General features: G+C 45.3%; 1 protein-coding gene across 2 annotated transcripts in view; it reads right to left on the bottom strand.

Annotated features, from left to right (window-relative positions):
* Positions 1-22,227, bottom strand: part of LOC123765720 (uncharacterized) — a 39,378-nt gene that overhangs the window by 1,689 nt on the left and 15,462 nt on the right. For both annotated transcript variants that reach the window (XM_069300659.1, XM_069300663.1), the window contains exons 12-22: positions 16,480-16,618; positions 14,532-14,594; positions 12,893-12,964; positions 10,433-10,562; positions 8,339-8,584; positions 7,837-7,975; positions 6,316-6,532; positions 4,295-4,444; positions 2,768-3,118; positions 2,192-2,329; positions 585-1,741 (exon numbers count right to left, since the gene is read on the bottom strand). In XM_069300659.1, the coding sequence (XP_069156760.1) occupies positions 585-1,741; positions 2,192-2,329; positions 2,768-3,118; positions 4,295-4,444; positions 6,316-6,532; positions 7,837-7,975; positions 8,339-8,584; positions 10,433-10,562; positions 12,893-12,964; positions 14,532-14,594; positions 16,480-16,618 (2,802 nt within the window). The remainder of the gene's footprint in view (positions 1-584; positions 1,742-2,191; positions 2,330-2,767; positions 3,119-4,294; positions 4,445-6,315; positions 6,533-7,836; positions 7,976-8,338; positions 8,585-10,432; positions 10,563-12,892; positions 12,965-14,531; positions 14,595-16,479; positions 16,619-22,227) is intronic.

The raw sequence follows: 22,227 nt of genomic DNA, 5'->3' as shown, positions 1-22,227 counted from the left end.
AACGATTACCGGTGGAATGCTGAATATATTTAGATGTGTAGTGTTGATTAAATAATGGCATGTAGGCCAACAATCACATTAGCAACTATAATAAGAAAAACTTCAACCATCTAGCAAGTAACAGGTTGGACTGATCACATGCAGAATGAGCTGTTCCCGGTGCTTTATGCTGCCAGGTGCTTGTCAAGCAACATAAGCAATATGAGCCGTATTAAGTAGCACCTTGGCTCACGTCACAATAATGGCAGCAGCGAGGCACATTACCTGCACTTGTTTATTCATCAGGGAAATGTTAATGGCAGAAACGCCAAACGACCGATCACTGCCATTCTGTGAACAAGTGTTGGTCTCTGAGCTAATGGCTGGTGATTACACTAGAGGGAAAGCTAACAGTATGCATACAACTACGGTAAGCTCATGTTGTTGTTGTTATAGATTCAGCTACTCGGAACAAGTTCCAAGTAGCACGGGCTATGATGAGCCCGTAACTTACATGGCACAGGAGCGGGGCAAATAGCACGGGCTATGGTGAGCCCGTAGTGGACTTGCCTGGCACAGGAGCGGTGCTGTGTTGGTAAACTCACCTTCCTGACTCCTTATAATGCTGCGGTTCCTCCTCACTCAGGCGGGCGTGGCGCGTGACTTCGTCGACAGGTTGGGACAGCTTCGAAAGCTTGAATTGGGTTAAGAGTTGTGGTGTTGCGAAGACAATATATTGTTCGGTGATTTGGGCTTTATTGCCTGAGGTGGCCTGGGTCCTGGTCTGTTGGGTGACTTGGGCTACGGAGCCTGGGCTGATCTGGTCCCTGGTGTCTGAAGTAGCTTGATCCGTGATTTCCGTAGTGGCTTCGCCACTGGTTCGTTGGATAGTTTGGACTCCGATGTCTGGGGTTGTTTGGTGTGTAATATCTGGGGTGGCTTGGGCTCTAATATCTGGGGTGGCTTGGGCTCTAATATCTGGGGTGGCTTGGGCTCTAATATCTGGGGTGGCTTGGGCTCTAATATCTGGGGTGGCTTGGGCTCTAATATCTGGGGTGGCTTGGGCTTGTTGGATGAGTTCTGATCTTGTTTCTTGCAAAGGTTGGACCCTGGTGAGTTGGGTGTCTTGGGCTCCTGTATCTATAGTGGCCTCGGCACTGGAGTAGTAGATGGTTTGGTCCCTGGTGTCTGGAGTAGTGACTCTGGCTACTCTGGATACAGTGATATGTGGATTGACTTGGGTCTCTGTATGTTGGTTGACTTGGGCTCTGATCTGAGGAGTGGTTTGAGGCATTGACTGAGGAATGACATTGGGTGAAGCGTGGTGAGAGACTTGGGGAGAATCCTGTGTTGCGGACACAGGAGTAGAGGCTCCTGACAATAAGACAGTCTCAACACAGCTCAGCGAGGGGTTCACGTCTCTTGCCAGCATCCTTTCCGAGACTCGTGAGGACCTGGCGCCACCTACATCGCCGTCACTTTTACCTCTTCTGCTGGGGCTGCTTCGTCGTGGTGTGTTGGAGAGCGCTCGGAACCCAGCTGAGTTATTGGTATCATTGGGTGTGAGGTGGCCGGAGCGGCTAGGCGACTCAGGTGTGTGACTATACCCCCTTATCTTCTCTAGCAGGAGATGAAGGGGATCCCTTGAAAGATCATGAGAGAGGAGGAGAGATACTATGGCCTCGCATCTCATTCTCTCGTTCTCGTCCTCCAGTAAGGTCCACCTTGGAGGTAGACGCCCACCGCGGATACATTCAAACACCTGAAGAATCAACACACATATGGTAATACTACTATCAAAGTTATATATGCTTAAATTGATTTTACTATGAAAACTCTCACTGACGCACTTCATACAAGAAAGCAGGGTAGATGTAAAGGCTTATGAAGAACTTACTTTAGCTCAGATAATCAATTTACGTTAGAACTGCAAGTCATTCACAATAATGTAATATTTATTTGTAACTATATTTCTTAAGTGAAAATATATTATTTATTTGACAAGGACAGTTTCTCGCTTGTCAGCTACACATTATCACCCTGCTCACTGTCTCTACACGCTAGACCACTTGTGGGGCAAACGTTCCTTATTGATTCTCGGCACATTACTTGTTGCATAAATAAATCTACCTGACGAAGGCAGAGAGCCACCATATAACCTGCAGCAGACAGTTTACTTGGCTAAGGAAGAATGGTGACTGAAGATACTCACCTGGTTGGCCCTGTGGATGAGGTGGTCCGGGACTCCCGAGAGTGCGGCGACTGCTGCAGCGTAGCTGGTGTGGGCGCGGCCCTCCGTGACCTGGTAGAGGGGCACCACCGTCCCGCCTTCCTCCACCGCCTCCAGAGCCTGCGCGGGCCACCATGTACTAGTCATTCCTCTCCAACTAGGCTCTTTGTCTACCCTCATATTTAGGGCTATACTAATTCATATCTAAATCATTTAGTACACAAGTGGGAGATGTTGGTGTGGGGGTTTGAGAGAGGGGGGAGGGGTAGGTGAGACATGTGGTAGGTAGGTAAGTTGAGGCTGGTGGTGGTGTGGTATAGAGGTATGAGTTGTGGGGTGTGTGGGTGTTGTTGTTGTTTTAGATTTAGCTACTCAGAACGAAGTGTCCATGAAGCACGGGCTATGGTGAGCCCGTAATGTGGGTGTGGGTGTCTATGGGCTAGTTTTATACTCGCCCAGCTGTGCTTTTTTAGGGTTGAGTTTCAGCTCATGGATGTGGGTTGAGTAGTGTGGGAGGGTAGGTGGGGGTTTGTGGGTAGTAGTGTGGAGACAACTTACCAAACACCGCACAGCATCAGGGTTGAGCAGGTGATTATACACCTGCAACAGATGTGTTGACACAAACACGTGTGGCGGGGCACTGACTGCCGCTCCACCTCCCTCTTCCCTGGCCGCACCTGTCCAGTTGGTGCCGCTGTCATCACGGTCTTTTCCCGTACTGTCCTCCTTCCCGCGCCCTCTCTTCCCGCTCCTGGGTCTGGCGGGAGTGCGTTCTCGGGTGGCTCGTTCACTCCAGTAGTCAAGGCAGGCTGTTAGGAGGGCGGCGCCGTCGTTCTCGTAAGTGGCAGCGCCGAATTCGTCAATAATAACGAGGGAGTACTGGGTGGCCCTGGCCAGCGCTGCGCACATCTGTCAACACCAGCACCAGCAGAGAAAGGAAGATTAGCGGCCGAGCCTACTACGCTCTCCCTTCATAAATTGTTTCACTTAATCTTGTAGCATTAATATCTAGTTACAGATAATGACAATAATAATAATAATCCCGGCACATTTCATACTCTTAAATTATTTATAATTTTCCTCTGCGATTTATGACGTTCCTTTGTATTTACAATGGTTAGGGAGCACCTTCCCGGCGGCCTCTGCTGCGCCATCTCTGGACCCTAAACACTGAGCCTCGCGCAGGAGCTCAGGAAACTGAGCAGGAGTTTCGTGCTCTAATGTAACTCTCACAAGAGCTATACGGATGGCTTGTAATCAAACTGCTGCTTGTAATACTTATGGCTATTCCTCACCAGTGTCAACAGCGGCTGCACCGCTGACCACAAAGAGTGCTGAATATATTTATCTTTATATAAAAAAAATGTAAATCGTAATAATTGGTCGTTGCTTCACCGCCCAAGACGGACCGGTCCTTAGATTAATGCACTCATAATTAATTCACCAATCTTTCCTTCACTTGAATCAGAGCACACGATAACTTTATTTCTAACAATTAACTAATTCTCCAACACATACGAAAGTAAGGAAGCCTGTTGGAGGCAGCATTATGTTGTGGTACAACATGAATCTTGAAATATATCTTAACAAATCTTAAAATCATTAGCTATCGGGAAATAAATGTGCTTTGGGCAATGACGCCTGGTTTCGGAGGTTCTTTAATCTCCAGTGAATGTTATGGTGGGCCGGACCGTTCATCTTGGTTAGATTAGCAGCTGTATGGGTCTTTGTGCTCGCCTGCACTCATGTAGTTTGGGCTTGGAAACACCTCTATATGACTGAAAGGTAACGTTTCATGCCATCTACATTGTCTATGGTAGTACCTGAACGGCTAATAGTCGCATTTAAAGCAATTATTAGATTACTAATACTACTTAAAATTTTGCTATAGCAGGAAACAGAGCAACGGTCTTCATTCCACAAGTTTAATAAACCATTTTCTTCCCTAAAGCCGGGAAACCCAAGACCTTAGGATAGTCGCAGGCGCCATAGTTAGGCTGCGTTGTGACTTAATATCGAGATGCGTAGACGAGTATCAGACACTGAAAATTTGGTTTAAAAGTGGAGTGGAGCGGAGAGACTTACCCTGGTAAGGTCGAGCATGAAGGTGGAGAGGGCGGAGGTTACTGGGGGCGTGGTCTGCGTGACGGCGATGATGGCGTCCAGGGGCCTGAGGCGCGCCCGACGAGCAGGTACCCAGCACCCCACCTGAGCCAGTACCGCTACCACTCCTACCTGCTCATGGACACACACACACATATGTTAACACCTCTCCAACACCTGCTCCTATCTGCTCACCGTAGATGCCAAGGTCCCGGGAACCTTGCCATCTACGGTGCGAGGCTCCAGACGATATTCTGGCTACCTTACTATCTACGGTGCGAGCCTGCAGACGGTATTCCAGAATCCTCGTCACCAACGGTACTAGGCTCCAAACGTTACTCCAGGTAGCTCGTGTACACTATAGGGTTCCTGATGTTACTCCAAGAACCTCGCTATCTACATTATAGGGCTCCATATGGTATTCCAGGAACCTCATCAACATTATAGTGCTCCAAACGTTATGCTTGTAGCCTCATCTACATTATAAGGCTCTCGACGTTATTCCAAAACCCTCATCTGCATTATAGGTCTCTTAGACGTACAATGACCAAATGACATTCGTCTGTCCTAAGCATTTCTTATTTGTTCAATATACTGCAAAATATTGTCTGAACTCCAGCCAATGATAAAGCAGCAAGGGTTATTTATTATCTGGACGATGATTGGTCTGGGAACTGATCACAAAACCCCCACACAGAGATAATCTTACTTGTGGTCTCCAGCTGTATAATATATAGCCACTATAGGAACCCTAATGCTGGCAGGAACGACGTAAATAATATTGTCTTCGGGTATTGGGGGGAATATTGATCACAATTAAGGAACCAAATTGCAGTGCATTGCTCTTCTCCTCTCTTTCTCTACCGCTGGCATTGTTCTCTAATTAATCTACTAATTAATCGTAATATTAACTGCCATGAACCAGTATTATATGAGAGATAATGCTGAGTAATAAGCCAAGTGCTGAAAAATAAATTTAGATTTTTGTTTGTTTGAGATATATACAAGAGTTGTTACATTCTTGTACAGCCACTAGTACGCGTAGCGTTCCGGGCAAGTCCTTAATCCTATGGTCCCTGGAATACGATCCCCTGCCGCGAAGAATCGTTGTTACAATCAAGTACACATTTTACTGTTGAGTTAAACAGAGGCTACAGTTAAGGATTTGCGCCCAGTAAATCCTCCCCGGCCAGGATACGAACCCATGACAAAGCGCTCGCGGAACGCCAGGCGAGTCTCTTACCACTACACCACGGAGACTATAATGATTAATATTGATTATTTTGATCGATAAGTGATGAGAATAATCCCAACTGCGTCACCCCAGCAACAGGGGGGACAGGATGCTTGGCTCACCACATCAACGAGGGCTGAAGGGCCATACAGTAGTCACCTTCCATCATATTTCCTTTCATCACCATTGAATCTAATTAATAACCATTATTGAGGAAATACATTATACCGGATACGATACAACTGCACAAATAATAACCGGAGCTATGATTAATGTATTCAGTAATTAATAATGTTTCCTCAAGAGGTGACAGCACCTGGTCACATAGTGGTCTACAAATCTTAAAATAACTACGTAATTAATCTATCATAATAAATTAACGGTCTTTGAGAATAAGTCGAATACAAAATGCAATGTTCCAATAATACATGCATGATATAAATCATTAACAAATAAACGGGTCTGAGTTAAATACATGGATACTTATACTATTGAAAATATTACTTACAAAAGCCACAATGCGAAATAAACAACAGATACTTTTTCGCCCATTGGGTTATATTCGCCTGCCCGTAAAGAAACTCCAAGGGGAATCGAAGAGGGAGAAAGGTTGACATCTCAAGCCACTAGTTTTCTGAGAAGACCCCCAGGTAACTCCCGTCATGTGACTGGTGAATACAGGAGACAGGAGAATCCCAGGAGACATACAGACAAATAAGGAGTTACAGTAGCTTGTCTTGTCAAACTTAAAAATTAGGGTGAATCTAACCTGCTTGAGATAGACGGTTTTACCACTGGCGTTTGGTCCGGTGACGAGTGTGATGCACTGGTGAGGACGGCCGCTCCTGACGGGGTTTGCGACGAAGGTTGGGGTACACAGCTCGTAGAGTGGGTGGCGGGCCTCCTCGATCTCCAACACGGGTTCCTGCGTCAGCTCCGGCCGGACCCACCCGCCCTCCCGCGACACCACAGAAAACGCCAGCAAGCTTCATCGTCAGGGATAACTTTGTCATTTTTTTGTTAAATCGATTTTTTGTTGTTGTTATAGATTCAGCTACTCGGAACAAGTTCCAAGTAGCACGGTCTATGGTGAGCCCGAAGTGGACTTACCTGGCACAGGAGCGGTACCAATCGATTTGTCGGGGACAAGAAGCATCTATTTGGTATTATTAATAATTATATGATGGAAACTTAAGTACATATTAAATACATTAAAAAATTACACCTAATATTAAACAAAAGTATATTTGGCGGGTCCCGAAAGTTAAGTCGAGTTCGTTCTCGACTCGCAATCGAGAATTTCGGGTTCGAGTCCCAGGCGGGACAGAAATGGTTGGGCGCATTTCCTATCACCTAATATCCCTGGTCACCTATAAGTAGGCACCCAGGAGTTAGTCAGCGTTTTGTGGGGCTGTATCCTGGGCGGGGTCAGGAATTTGACCTGGAGGAGGGGGGGGGACACATCGATATAAGCCTAACGTGTATGAATACACTCTGGCTTCCTGTCCCCCGACACAAAGAATTATTATAATATTTAATCACACATCGTCATTAAAAAATACAACCTAATGTATTACACAAATTCCAATATATACACACTGTAGGCTTGTATCGAGGCTCCCAAAGATGGGACTACTGACCCTTCCAAGGATGGAACCCCACAACATGTTGTTATAGATTCAGCTGCTGGGAACACAAAGTTCCAAGCAGCACGGGCTATGGTGAGCCCGTGGTGGACTTGTCTGGCACAGGAGCGGGGCTGTAACTGCCCCCCACAACAGCTGCCTAACTCTTTGAGTACCTATTTACTGCTAGGTGAACAGCGGCGTTAGGTGAAAGGAAACGTGTCAAACCATTTCTGTTCCGCCCGGGAATCAAAGCCGGGATCTCCCGATTGTGAGCCGAGAATGAAGCCAACTTCTATTTTTGCTCTTGCAAGAATAGAAGTTGGTTTCGAACTTTGAGAGCTGCAAATCATTGTAAAATGAGAGGGAAGACCTACTATAACCGACTGTTTAATCAAACTTTAAAATATCGTGAGTATTTTCTCATATTGCAGCAAAATTATTAATGACTCAACATAATGGTAAGACAAACAATCAGATATGTTACATTCCTATTTTCCGAATATTCCAAGTACAACAAGAGTCCAGGGAACTACTTGATTAGCGGAAAATTGGGTAAAATTTGGGTTTGCTGTAAACTGTAGGAGGACGGTATAAAATATGCGATAGGCGGTGAAGTTGATGCATGTAGATATTTAGTAAGGTGTAAAGACAGGAGGACTGACCAGTCGAGCATGAGGATGTGGTGGAGGAGAGCCAGGAAGTTGTGCGCCTGCTGCAGGAGGGTCTCCACCAGCCGCATCATGATCCGCGTCTCGTGGTTGGCGATCTCCACCTGCATGTCTCCCAGCTCCCGGTCCAGCTCTGAGAGGTCACCCTGCTAGTTATCAGTGTTACGTGTATTGGAACATTATAACTATTATGTAAAGAAAGATTAGTACCAGACACAGCTTATAAGACGAGGGGTAAGATCTAGGGGAAACAGACCCGGCCCAAAAGAGGAGATAAGACCCAGGGGGGAACAGACCCGGCCCATAAGACGAGGGTAAGACCTAGGGGAAACAGACCCGGCCCAAAAGAGGAGATAAGACCCAGGGGGGAACAGACCCGGCCCATAAGACGAGGGTAAGACCTAGGGGAAACAGACCCGGCCCAAAAGAGGAGATAAGACCCAGGGGGAAACAGACCCGGCCCATAAGACGAGGGGTAAGGCTTAGGGGTACATACCCAAGCAAGTCTGGCTCTTATAAAGGACCATGTCTGCCGTCTTGAACATAAACTCGAGGCCGGGCAGACTGTAGTCCTGTGCGCTCAGAGTCCGGTCGAGGTCTGGGGAGGGCGGGAAGGCGAGGAGGTAGCCCACGTGGGGCAGGTAGATGATGCAACAGGACTCTACCTCCTGAGGCAGGTGTGCCAGCTCCACCTCCGCCACCCGCCGCATCACCTCTCCCAGCCCGCTGAAGCGACGCTTTTCTGACCACAGAAAACAATCCTCGAATTAATGCTCCAAACACATGTTCTTAAACACAAACAAACACAAAACAGGGCAGAAGATATATGCTTATTTTAGAGCCCTTAATTGTCTCTGATTCGCCCAAATCTAATTCCTACCTGTATGTTACAGACACACACACACAGTTAACAGACACACACACACAGTTAACAGACACAGGTTCACAGACCCAGGCGCCACAAACTCATAGATTCAATGACAGCATTCTAAAACACCTGATTCGTGTTTTACGATGATCGAATTTCCAGCACTCTTCCCAGCACGGTGTGCGTCCTCTGCTGCCTCCAGCACCCTTCCCAGCACGGTGTGCGTCCTCTGCTGCCTCCAGCACCCTTCCCAGCACGGTGTGCGTCCTCTGCTGCCTCCAGCACCCTTCCCAGCACGGTGTGCGTCCTCTGCTGCCTCCAGCACCCTTCCCAGCACGGTGTGCGTCCTCTGCTGCCTCCAGCACCCTTCCCAGCACGGTGTGCGTCCTCTGCTGCCTCCAGCACCCTTCCCAGCACGGTGTGCTTCCTCGAGCACCGTTCCCAGCACGGGGTGAACGGAGTGTTATTGGGCCGAGCAATAACTGCAGCAGACGGAGATGTCGGGAAGGGGATGACGAGGCAGCTGCCCTACTTACCCCCCGCCTCGCCTCGGCTGTCCACACCTCACCGCACCTCACTAGCCAAGATCGTGCCCTTAATAATGGTCATAACTAGTGCCATTACTGATAGATATTGGATCTAACTATCGCGCGCTTGTACAGGATTGTGAAGACAGTTTCATTGTGTAATTGATAAGCTAAGAACTGTTTTCGTGTCCCAGCTCCATTATGGTGCGAGTTAATTGTATAGCGCTATACTTTATTTTATGATGACCGAACCACACACATCAGAAAAATGGAGAAACGACGACGTTTCGATACACGACTTTAATAATGGTTCAAGACGGACCGAAACGTTGTCGTTTCTCCATTTTTTAATGTGTGGTTTGGTCATCATATCTTCAGCCCCGTTATTGTGACTCATCGTCTTTATTATATATCTATCCCTCCCTCTTTCTCTCTCTTACAAAACCACTCGGGGTATTTAGCTTCCTCATCTTCACTGCCTCTGTGTCCTTCCTGGTTTAGTAAAAGGGACATTCAGAAGCTCATTAGATAAAACAAATACACAGATCAGTATATAAATAGATAACAGCAACAAACGTATTAGGAGAAGATAGCAACATGCAAGATACGTTCCCCACATTATGAATGAAAGGCAGACGCAGCAAAACAGTGTGAGTGGACACACTTGACCAAGATCCGTGTGAAAGTTGGCGAACAGTGAGTCGAGGAGCAGCAGCAGCAGCTGGAGGAGGCGGCAGCAGCAGCAGCTGGAGGAGCAGCAGCAGCAGCAGCTGGAGGAGGCGGCAGCGGCCGCCGCCTTGTTCGATGCTTCCACGGGTAGCAGCGTTGCAAGCAACACGTTGTAATCGACAGTTTCCCACGGTACAGATGAGGACGCGGGAGAGAGGCACAATCATTGCTATTTGTTCTACCTATGAAGGTACCTCTCTCTATATATATACTTATATTCTCTGCATACATGCATGCGTGCGTACATTCATATATTCATGCGTACAGTACAAAGATAAATTCGTTTATTTAGACGAACATACATACATACAGTATATGCACATATGCAGACGTTCATATATACATGCACATATGCAGACGTACAAAGATACATGCATACCATGCAGACGATTAAGACTAGCCAGTATACCATATACTTGCTAATGTATACCATATACACGATTAGGATAAGCAAGAGTAAACTGACTGTGGTCGAGGTCGGTGTCGACGCCGGGCTTGACGACGAATCTGGCTTCCCGCTCAGACTGCTCCATGTCCATGATCCTCTGGATGAGGAAGGTGGCCCGGTACAGTCCCTCCGTCACGCTCTCTCCCGTCTGGGGACAAGGACACCATCAGTGTGGGGGGCTGACCTGGGGTGTGGGGCTGACCTGGGGTGTGGGGCTGACCTGGGGTGTGGGGCTGACCTGGGGTGTGGGGCTGACCTGGGGAGCTGTGTTGGGGTGTGAGGGGTCACCTGGGGAGCTCTGTTGGGGTGTGGGGCTGACCTGGGGAGCTGTGTTGAGATGTGGGGGTGTCACCTGCGGAGCTGTGAGTGAGCTACACCCTGCCCACACCACATGACAGATGGTGTGGGCAGGCCGGAAGGGATGTATGTGAGGGTGGGGGAGGTACAGGTGTGTGTGTCCTTAATTCTCCATCAACAGTTGTGACTATCAAGCAACATACAGCACGCTATGGTTGTGGGACAGCTGTAGATAACAAGTGGGAAATATTACTACCTCAGGTGTAGATAACAGGTGTGAAGTACTCACTACTTCACGACTCGACCTCGACGGGGGTCGAGCTTCGGCTCTTTGGTCCCGCTTCTCAACCGTCAATCAACAGGTGTATATATTCCTGAGCCTACTGGGCTCTATCATATCTACATTTGAAACTGTGTATGGAGTCAGCCTCCACCACATCACTGCCTAATGCATTCCACCCATTAACTACTCTGACACTGAACAAATTCTTTCTAACGTCCCTGTGGGTCATTTGGGTACTAAGTTTCCACCTGTGTCCCCTTGTTCGCGTACCACCAATGCTTAATAGCTTGTCTTTTACTGAGTTAAACTTTAATAACCATTTTCTAGACCATTGCTGTAGTTTGTGTGTGCTTGTGTAGCGGGGAAAGTTACAGCCACACCTGCAGGTGTGGCTGTAACAGGTATGGGGGGGATTACAATTACAAGCAGGAGGGAAGACTAGTTGGTGTAGACCACTAATACACAAACCTTAATTGTGACGCTAGCCACTTAAAATACAATGTTCATTAAAGCACTACGTAGACTTATATAATGTTCAGTGTACAAATGTAAAAGAAATATTAAAATATACAGGCGATGAGTCACAATATCGTGGCTAAAGTATGTTGACCAGACCACACACTAGAAGGTGAAGGGACGACGACGTTTCGGTCCGTCCTGGACCATTCTCAAGTTGATTGTGAATGGTCCAGGACGGACCGAAACGTCATCGTCGTCCCTTCACCTTCTAGTGTGTGGTCTGGTCAACATTAAAATATATACATCCTATTAAGCCTAGAGATGGTTCTCTCACCTGCCTACAGATGGCTCTCTCACCAGCCTACAGATGGCTCTCTCACCAGCCTACAGATGGTTCTCTCACCAGCCTACAGATGGTTCTCTCACCTGCCTACAGATGACTCTCTCACCTGCCTACAGATGGCTCTCTCACCAGCCTACAGATGGCTCTCTCACCAGCCTACAGATGGCTCTCTCACCAGCCTACAGATGGCTCTCTCACCAGCCTACAGATGGCTCTCTCATCCGGCCTACAGATGGCTCTCTCACCAGCCTACAGATGGCTCTCTCACCAGCCTACAGATGGCTCTCTCACCTGCCTACAGATGGCTCTCTCACCAGCCTACAGATGGCTCTCTCACCAGCCTACAGATGGCTCTCTCACCAGCCTACAGATGGCTCTCTCACCTGCCTACAGATGGCTCTCTCACCAGCCTACAGATGGCTCTCTCACCAGCCTACAGATGGCTCTCTCACCTGCCTACAGATGGCTCTCTCACCAGCCTACAGATGGTTCTCTCACCTGCCTACAGATGGCTCTCTCACCAGCCTACAGATGGCTCTCTCACCAGCCTACAGATGGCTCTCTCACCAGCCTACAGATGGCTCTCTCACCTGCCTACAGATGGCTCTCTCACCAGCCTACAGATGGCTCTCTCACCAGCCTACAGATGGCTCTCTCACCAGCCTACAGATGGTTCTCTCACCTGCCTACAGATGGTTCTCTCACCTGCCTACAGATGGCTCTCTCACCAGCCTACAGATGGCTCTCTCACCTGCCTACAGATGGCTCTCTCACCAGCCTACAGATGGCTCTCTCACCAGCCTACAGATGGCTCTCTCACCAGCCTACAGATGGTTCTCTCACCTGCCTACAGATGACTCTCTCACCTGCCTACAGATGGCTCTCTCACCAGCCTACAGATGGCTCTCTCACCTGCCTACAGATGGCTCTCTCACCAGCCTACAGATGGCTCTCTCACCAGCCTACAGATGGCTCTCTCACCAGCCTACAGATGGCTCTCTCACCTGCCTACAGATGGCTCTCTCACCAGCCTACAGATGGCTCTCTCACCTGCCTACAGATGGCTCTCTCACCAGCCTACAGATGGCTCTCTCACCTGCTTAAAAATAGGGATGTCCTGGTCCTGAGCCTGACACTGTTCGCCCACCAGGATGGAGTTGAAGAGAGACTGGAAATACAACACACTTAAATTAACAAACATTTGAGTTGTTTATATCAACATTTTGGTCGTTTAACACACAAAAAATACTTGAACAATATAGTGGGGAGTTGACAAGGGCACGAAGCAACACACCGAACACAGAGCATAGGAACCTGGGGGGGGGGGGGTAACTATCGAGGATACTGAAGTGGAGCAAAAGAACATATGACTGTTTCCCCCTATTCGAGGTTGTCGGCCAGCCGCTTGGGGCTAGCCTCACACAAATTGCCAAGATGACTCTTGAGGGGTATGGGAGTGTCATAGGCTAGCCAGGGTCAGCGGCCCAGTCCCACACACTTCAGGACATGTTGGCATCTATAGTGACTCATGAAGTGTGGAATAAAATTAGGGGGTTGTGTTATCCGTACTTGTGATATTTACTCTCACCGTTTATATATATATATATATATATATATATATATATATATATATATATATATATATATATATATATATATATATATATATGTATATATATACATGTATATATATATATATATATATATATATATATATATATATATATATATATATATATATATGTATATATATACATGTATATATATATATATATATATATATATATATATATATATATATATATATATAATGTTATACCTAGTAGCCAGAACGCTGTTCTTGGCCTACTATGCAAGGCCCGATTTGCCTAATAAGCCAAGTTTTCCTGAATTTTTATAATTTTTCTATTTGTTTTTCTTATGACATGATAAAGCTATCCATTTCATTATGTATGAGTTAATTTTTTAAAATTTGAGTCAAAACTAACGTAGATATATGACCGAACCTAACCTATCCTACCTAACCTAACTTATCTTAACCTAACCAAAAGTAACATAACTAAGTCAATAATTTATGTTCCTAATATAATATAATAATAATAATTTAAATAAACCAATTAGAATCAATTTGTTGAAAAAAAATAAAATCACTCGAACTATTAGGCAAATCGGGCCTTGCATAGTAGACCAAGAAGTGCATTCTGGCTACTAGGTACGACATATATATTGTAATATGCATCAATAATCACAAAAACACTGATCCAAGTATAATCAAATAATCACTATAATGTTGGTGCTGAATGTAGAACATGGAAAAAAAAACATATTTTTACTCTGAAATAATATAAGTTCATAGCGAAATTAGGTTCATCTAATTACCCATTGTCGCTCGGAGCGTCGACTTCCTGTGGCGTCAACTGCCACGTAGTTTCGTCTACCTGTCGCTATATAATCATATTATTTCAGAGTAAAAAAATATGTTTTTCCCATGTTGTACATTCAGCCCCAACATTATAGTGAGTAAATATATCATATTTCTTCATTACTTACGTAATGCTAGGAAGCTTTGGCTTATTAGAGGGGCCGAGGCAGCGAGGAGCCTTTACTAACACACAGAGATCACACTAACGTGATGCATCAAATGAACAAATCCACAAGGGCCGTGACGAGGATTCGAACCTGCGTCCGGGAGCATCCCAGACACTGCCTTATGGATTTGTTCAGCCTTTACTAACCTTGTAGAGGACCTTCCAATCCCGGACACTGAGCTGACCTCTCTGGAGACGAGTCATGGTGTGCTGGGGCACCCACCGGTAACACCATCACCGTCCAGGGGCAAAACAAACACTTCACAGTGAGATACACCTCGGAAACTGGATACGTGTGCTTTCACATCACACAAGCCGTCAGCAGCGCAATACATGACAGTCACTTCTCAACCCTCGGAAAATATGTCACGGGTTCAATAATCACATCCGAGCTACTTTGTTTACTTTCATGGGAAGGGGGGGGGGGCATTAGCCGGAATGCAGCAGAGCAAATAGGACATATAAATAGACCTCCCATCTATTTGGCACATCATCCACACCACATACTGCAGCACTCCGTACACCCACCACCGTCACACCACATACTGCAGCACTCCGTACACCCACCACCGTCACACCACATACTGCAGCACTCCGTACACCCACCACCGTCACACCACATCTAAAAACCAGCTGAATACCATTCTCGTCATTAATTTAGTATAATATTTTGTCACTTCTCGTTCACTCTGAACTCATTCTCCACGTCCTCACGCACTCATTTACTCATTCTCAGTGTGCCCAGGTACTTCAACTATCCGACCACATCTAGTTCAAGTACGTTTACTGAGATAATAAATTACATCTCAAAGGGATAGAGTAGCTTAGGCTATTTCTACCCTCCTTTCACTTCTAGTACATCCCGTTTACGATATTTTACCCAATATATAATTTTACACATTCTCTCTCCACAACCCTTACTATGTTCATATTCACTATAAGAAGTGTTACTTAAGAAGTATTCGCCTTTTGCATGGTGGAAACAAGGGAAGACTCAAGCATGACCTTGAGGGAGACGAGGTACCCTCAAGGTGTACCTCGTAAATAACAGGAATACTTCAGTAAAACAGATGAGTTAAGTACACTTACTAACATGGTTGTAACCTAGCACTAAATAAAGTTTAATCCGAATGGAAACAAATAGTAAGTTCATTAAATAAACGAGTTTCTAGTGTTAGGCTTCAGGTGAGTTGATGTAGGATAACACCTCTTAACTGACAATTTCATTAGCAGCATCAATTTAATTCTTAATGAACCCTAATCTTTCTGTGAAAAATGTAATAGATATTATTACAATCGCAAAACCATGGATGGTTGTTTAATTAAACGAGGGAACTATCAGTAGAATACCAAATTAATGTGTAGATACAGTTTCGTAATGATAGACAAGGGAAAGAAGCGATACTTGCTAGAGAAGGTTTGAATTAGGCTCAAACGGAATAAAATCACAATTTGAACTGAAGTAAATGAAGTTAATGAAAGGTTAAAAATATATCGAGTCCTATATGGGGCACCAACTCTGGGCAGAATGGAAGGGTCGAAATATCTTTGGCATCTTGACATAATAGCTTTTTTAGAATTAGACATTAGAATTAGAAGTTTCACTTGTAACAACTTATTCAAATCGTTACAACCACTGTGGGTGACTCGATTTGTGTAAAATAAACTAGACAAGACAAAAAAATAAGGAACAAACTCTCTGTAAAACAACATAAAACAACTTAACTATGTTAAAAAAATGAAAAAAATAATATATTAGGGCTAGTACCAGCAAAGATACTGTTTAAGTATTTTACATGCATATATTACTAGATATGTCTCAACTCTGTCCCCAGCAGCTCAAATGGCTTAGCGACTACTATAGTCAAATCCATAACAACATTCAATGTTTAATGATATATGGGCGGCTATTCCAGCACTCTCAGCAATAACAACTCTCACCTTTGATCCTGAGAAATATAGTAAACCTGGTTTACTATGAAGTAAATCGTGAGTGAGAAGCAAGTGTGTGTGTGTGTGTGTGTGATCAGGTGTTAGTGTGGGGGAAGAGGCAGCGTGGGAGATGGTGGTATAGTGAGCCGGGAGAGGCAGTTACCGGGACGTTAGTGATGTGTTTAAGGCAAGCCTGCAGTTGCCTGAGGGTGTCCAGATTGGCCGGGTCGACGCCCCAACCCACGGCCGCGTAGCGCGCCTCCAGCACCTCCCGCTCCACAACAGGACGCAGCAACACCCGCCTGCAACACACCGCAAGTAACAACATCCACGTCATGCAACACCACACGATAATAAACACTGTATATCTCGGGTTTCTGCCATACTACAGGAAGAGAAAATAAGTGCGCGTAAAGATATGCTTTTTCGCCCATCAACCCGAGGAACCGCCTACCCGCCCGTATTCGTAAATGCCAAGACATTATTACAACTCAAAATCCAGGTGGAAAAAATTATCAGACAAAAATTGGCGGCATTGGACCTTTGATCAGCCACCGGCTTCCAGTCCCCCGTCGAGACTCCTAGATACATGTTGAAACTCAGGTATATTCAGGTACCTGAGTACCTGAATTGTCGTTATCAGTACGGGTGTATCGTGTGAAGCAGATTGCCTAGTTGTATTGTGGTTAAGATCTTTGGCCAGACAACCATTAGAAATGGTGGCTGCAAATGGTGGCAAGCATTGGAAATGGTGGCAAGCGTTGCAAATGGTGGCAAGCACTGGAAATGGTGGCAAGCGTTGCAAATGGTGGCAAGCATTGGAAATGGTGGCAAGCGTTCCAATTGGTGGCAAGCACTGGAAATGGTGGCAAGCGTTGCAAATGGTGGCAAGCATTGGAAATGGTGGCAAGCGTTGCAAATGATGGCAAGCATTGGAAATGGTGGCAAGCGTTGCAAATGGTGGCAAGCACTGGAAATGGTGGCAAGCGTTGCAAATGGTGGCAAGCACTGGAAATGGTGGCAAGCGTTGCAAATGGTGGCAAGCGTTGCAAATGGTGGCAAGCGTTGCAATTGGTGGCAAGCACAGCTGACATAAACTATTATAAAATTTACAACTGGTAAAAAAAGATCGCCTTGAAATGGATTGAATTTTGATGAAACTCTGACCACGTTACTTGATTAATATTTTGTGTGAAGGAGAAGAGAGCTTGTGAGCAGCTCACAAAGCCTGGGGAGGAAGTATCCGCTCTTAGTTAGGAACGGTCACATGCGCCAAGCAGCGTAGTGACGTTGTAGCCCACTACACTCACTGGAGAGACTCGTGTTGGTGAAGAGACTCGTGTCGGTGTAGAGGCTCGTGTAGGTGTAGAGGCTCGTGTTGGTGAAGAGACTCGTGTTGGTGAACAGACAACTAACAATGTATACTGTATACAGCTGACAATGTAGAGACAACTGTGAAAAAACAGCTGTCAGTGTAGAGACATGTCCATGTACAGACAGCTGTCAGTATAGAGACATGTCCATGTACAGACAGCTGTCAGTGTAGAGACATGTCCATGTACAGACAGCTGTCAGTGTAGAGACATGTCCATGTACAGACAGCTGTCAGTGTAGAGACATGTCCATGTACAGACAGCTGTCAGTGTAGAGACATGTCCATGTACAGACAGCTGTCAGTGTAGAGACATGTCCATGTACAGACAGCTGTCAGTGTAGAGACATGTCCATGTACAGACAGCTGTCAGTGTAGAGACATGTCCATGTACAGACAGCTGTCAGTGTAGAGACATGTCCATGTACAGACAGCTGTCAGTGTAGAGACATGTCAATGTACAGACAGCTGTCAGTATAGAGACATGTCCATGTACAGACATGTCCATGTACAGACATGTCCATGTACAGACAGCTGTCAGTGTAGAGACATGTCCATGTACAGACAGCTGTCAGTGTAGAGACATGTCCATGTACAGACAGCTGTCAGTGTAGAGACATGTCCATGTACAGACATGTCCATGTACAGACAGCTGTCAGTATAGAGACATGTCCATGTACAGACAGCTGTCAGTGTAGAGACATGTCCATGTACAGACAGCTGTCAGTGTAGAGACATGTCCATGTACAGACAGCTGTCAGTGTAGAGACATGTCCATGTACAGACAGCTGTCAGTGTAGAGACATGTCCATGTACAGACAACTGTCAGTGTAGAGACATGTCCATGTACAGACAGCTGTCAGTATAGAGACATGTCCATGTACAGACAGCTGTCAGTATAGAGACATGTCCATGTACAGACAACTGTCAGTGTAGAGACAAACATCAAGTTGACAGAAGATAATATTAAAGATGACGTTCACCTGCAAGGGGTGGGGGGGGGTGAGGCAAGGCACACTAGGGAATACAACACTTTAATTACTAACTAGTGACAATTTAATAAGTGGTTAATGTCGTATTTCATGGCGTCAAATTATGTATGTTTACGTCTAATATTGTGTAGTCTTGTATGACGGAGAGTGCACTGCAGCCCTTAAATAACCCATCACAATTATTGTCCGAAGCAACTTGTAATATTAAATGGAATGTGATTGTTGATGATAATAATAACTTTATATACAATTTGTGTAGATTCCATCCCATGTCGAGTTAGAAGGCGTGACTTTGTGCTATCTAATGCAATGATTTAAAAAAATGCAAATTAAAATGATAACATGAGAAACAAAAATAAGTCATTGTTAGACGCAGGCGCCAAGCTTTCATATGTATTAAGAAATGCCCAAAGATCTAAACTATTTTGTAATCATAGGTATCTGTATGGTGAGCACGGCAATGGGACCAGACAGTGTGATGTGGCGCGAATTAGCCATGACTACAGGCACATCTAGCAAGTTACTGAAGCTGAGTTACTACCAGAATAGTCAGCCTATAAGCTCTATAACAAACCATTAAATCATTCGATTAAACACTATGTTATGAAATATTAAATTGTAAAAGATTTTTAACCTTGTCTACTGTACAACTAATTATGTAACTACTTTATTTCATTTATTTCATATATTGGATGACAGCCTAATAATTTATCTTAGAGTTGCTTGTCCGTATTAGCATTTATAGCTGCATCTGTTATGAATGTATCCCTATCCTGCGTGGCAGTGAACAATAGAAAGTGACATTTACAGATTTGTAAATAAAACATGTATAATATGTGCTGTAGTAGATTGTAAGCTCTTGAAATATGTGTATTCAAACCTACAACTTAGAATTCTTGTCTTATGTATGATCATTTGTGCTGTGTGGCAGTGAATATAAGCAACACCCTCACAGAATAAGACGTAATTGAATTACTCCGATTAAATAAAATTGTAATTGTGTCAATAAAGAGGTTAGTAATCATTTTGATAGCGAGATTTGTGTGATAAAAGATGATGCGGTGTTGCTCCTGGTTAGTGTTATCAACACGACACACACACACAAGCTTCATACATGGAACTCTGACAGTAGATGGGAGGAAGATTGTGATCTTGGTAATCTACAATCCCCCACCAAACAGTAGAAGACCCAGGCAGGAGTATGATGACAACAACAAAACATGTATAGATGAACTGCAGAAGGCAGCAACACTAGCCCACAGAATGAGAGCGAAGCTGCTGATCATGGGGGACCTAAATCATGGAGAGATAAATTGGGAATCAAGGAATCCCCATGGAGGGGACGAAACGTGGGGAGCAAAATTAGTAGATGTTATAGACAGGAATTTCCTGACACAACATGTGAAGGAAGACACAAGGGAAAGAGGAGGAGATGCACCGAGCCTATTAGACCTGATTTTCACCCAGAACGTAGAAGATATCGAGAATTTAGAACATGAAATACCTCTAGGGGCCAGTGACCATTGTGTCCTAGTCTTTGACTACATGATGGAATTCAAACTTATGACCATGGGACAAGAGATCTGGGAAAGGAGAGCTGACTACAGGAAAGGGGACTATATGAGGATAAGGGACTATCTGGGTGAAGTGCAGTGGGAGGAAGAAATTAGAGGAAAAACAGTCCAAGATATGATGGACCTAGTCATACAGAAATGCCAGGAGGCCGAAGAGAGATTTATACCAACGGCAAAGGGAAAAAATAAGAAGGAATATAATAACCCATGGTTTAATAGACAGTGTCAGGAAGCAAAAATGGCCAGCAGGCGGGAGTGGAGGAAGTACAGAAGACAAAGAACAGAGGACAACAGGATCAGATACAACAGAGCTAGGAACGATTACATTAACATAAGACAAACATCGGAAAGGGACTATGAGAACGATATTGCAATCAAAGCGAAAAAACAACCTAAGTTACTACACAGCCATATAAGAAGAAAAATGTCGGTGAACGACCAAGTGACAAGACTAAGGAAGACAGAGGGGGCATATACTGAAAGTGACAAGGAAATCTGCGAGGCACTGAATGCCAGTTTCCATGGAGTGTTCACTACCGAGCCTGAGCAGCTCCCATTGTTGGAAGGGGTTACCCTAGATGAAAGACTATCAGATATAGAGGTGACAGCAGAGGAGGTAATGAAACAGTTGACAACTCTAGATGCAACTAAAGTAGTTGGACCAGACAAAGTATCACCGTGGATACTAAAAGAAGCAGCACAGGCCCTCAGCGTGCCTCTGGCAATGATCTTTAATGAGTCACTTATGTCAGGAGAATTGCCCAGTTGCTGGAAGAAGGCAAATGTCGTGCCGATCTTCAAGAAAGGTGATAGGGAGGAGGCACTTAACTATAGACCTGTATCACTGACAAGCATCCCCTGTAAAATACTGGAAAGAATAATTAGGCTACGACTGGTTGCACACCTGGAGAACATTAGGTTTGTGAACAAACATCAACATGGGTTCTGGACAGGGAAATCGTGCCTAACAAACCTTCTGGAATTCTATGATAAAATAACGAGGATAAGACAGGACAGAGATGGTTGGGCAGACTGCATATTTCTGGACTGCCAAAAAGCCTTTGATACAGTACCGCACATGAGACTGCTGTTCAAGCTCGAGAGGCAGGCGGGGGTGGGGGGAAAGGTCCTAGCATGGATAAGGAACTACCTAACAGGAAGGAGCCAAAGAGTTACGGTAAGGGGCGAGAAGTCGGACTGGCGAACAGTAACAAGTGGAGTACCACAAGGATCGGTGCTGGGACCAATTCTATTTCTTGTATATGTTAACGACATGTTTACAGGCGTAGAGTCCTACATGTCGATGTTTGCGGATGACGCAAAGTTGATGAGAAGAGTTGTGACAGATGAGGATTGCAGGATCCTCCAAGAGGACCTGAACAGGTTGCAGAGATGGTCAGAGAAATGGCTACTGGAATTCAACACGAGCAAATGTAAAGTTATGGAAATGGGACTAGGAGATAGGAAACCAAAGGGACAGTACACAATGAAGGGGAACAGCCTACCTGTAACGATGCGTGAAAGAGACCTGGGGGTGGACGTAACACCTAATCTATCTCCTGAGGCACATATAAATAGGATAACGACAGCAGCGTACTCTACACTGGCAAAAGTTAGAACATCATTCAGAAACCTAAGCATTTAGGGCGCTTTACACTGCCTACGTAAGGCCAGTCTTAGAGTATGCTGCCTCATCATGGAGTCCCCATTTGAAGAAGCATATAATGAAACTGGAAAAGGTTCAGAGGTTTGCAACGAGACTCGTCCCAGAGCTACGAGGGATGGGGTATGAGGAGCGCCTGAGGGAACTGTGCCTTACGACACTAGAAAGAAGAAGGGAGAGGGGGGACATGATAGGAACGTATAAGATACTCAGAGGAATTGACAGAGTGGACATAGACGAAATGTTCACACGGAATAGTAACAGAACGAGAGGACATGGATGGAAGCTTGAAACTCAGATGAGTCACAGA

The sequence above is a fragment of the Procambarus clarkii genome, chromosome 5, assembly GCF_040958095.1.
Source record: "Procambarus clarkii isolate CNS0578487 chromosome 5, FALCON_Pclarkii_2.0, whole genome shotgun sequence".
In the NCBI taxonomy this organism is placed as follows: Eukaryota; Metazoa; Arthropoda; class Malacostraca; order Decapoda; family Cambaridae; genus Procambarus; species Procambarus clarkii.
This window is presented reverse-complemented; position numbering and strand designations above follow the sequence as displayed.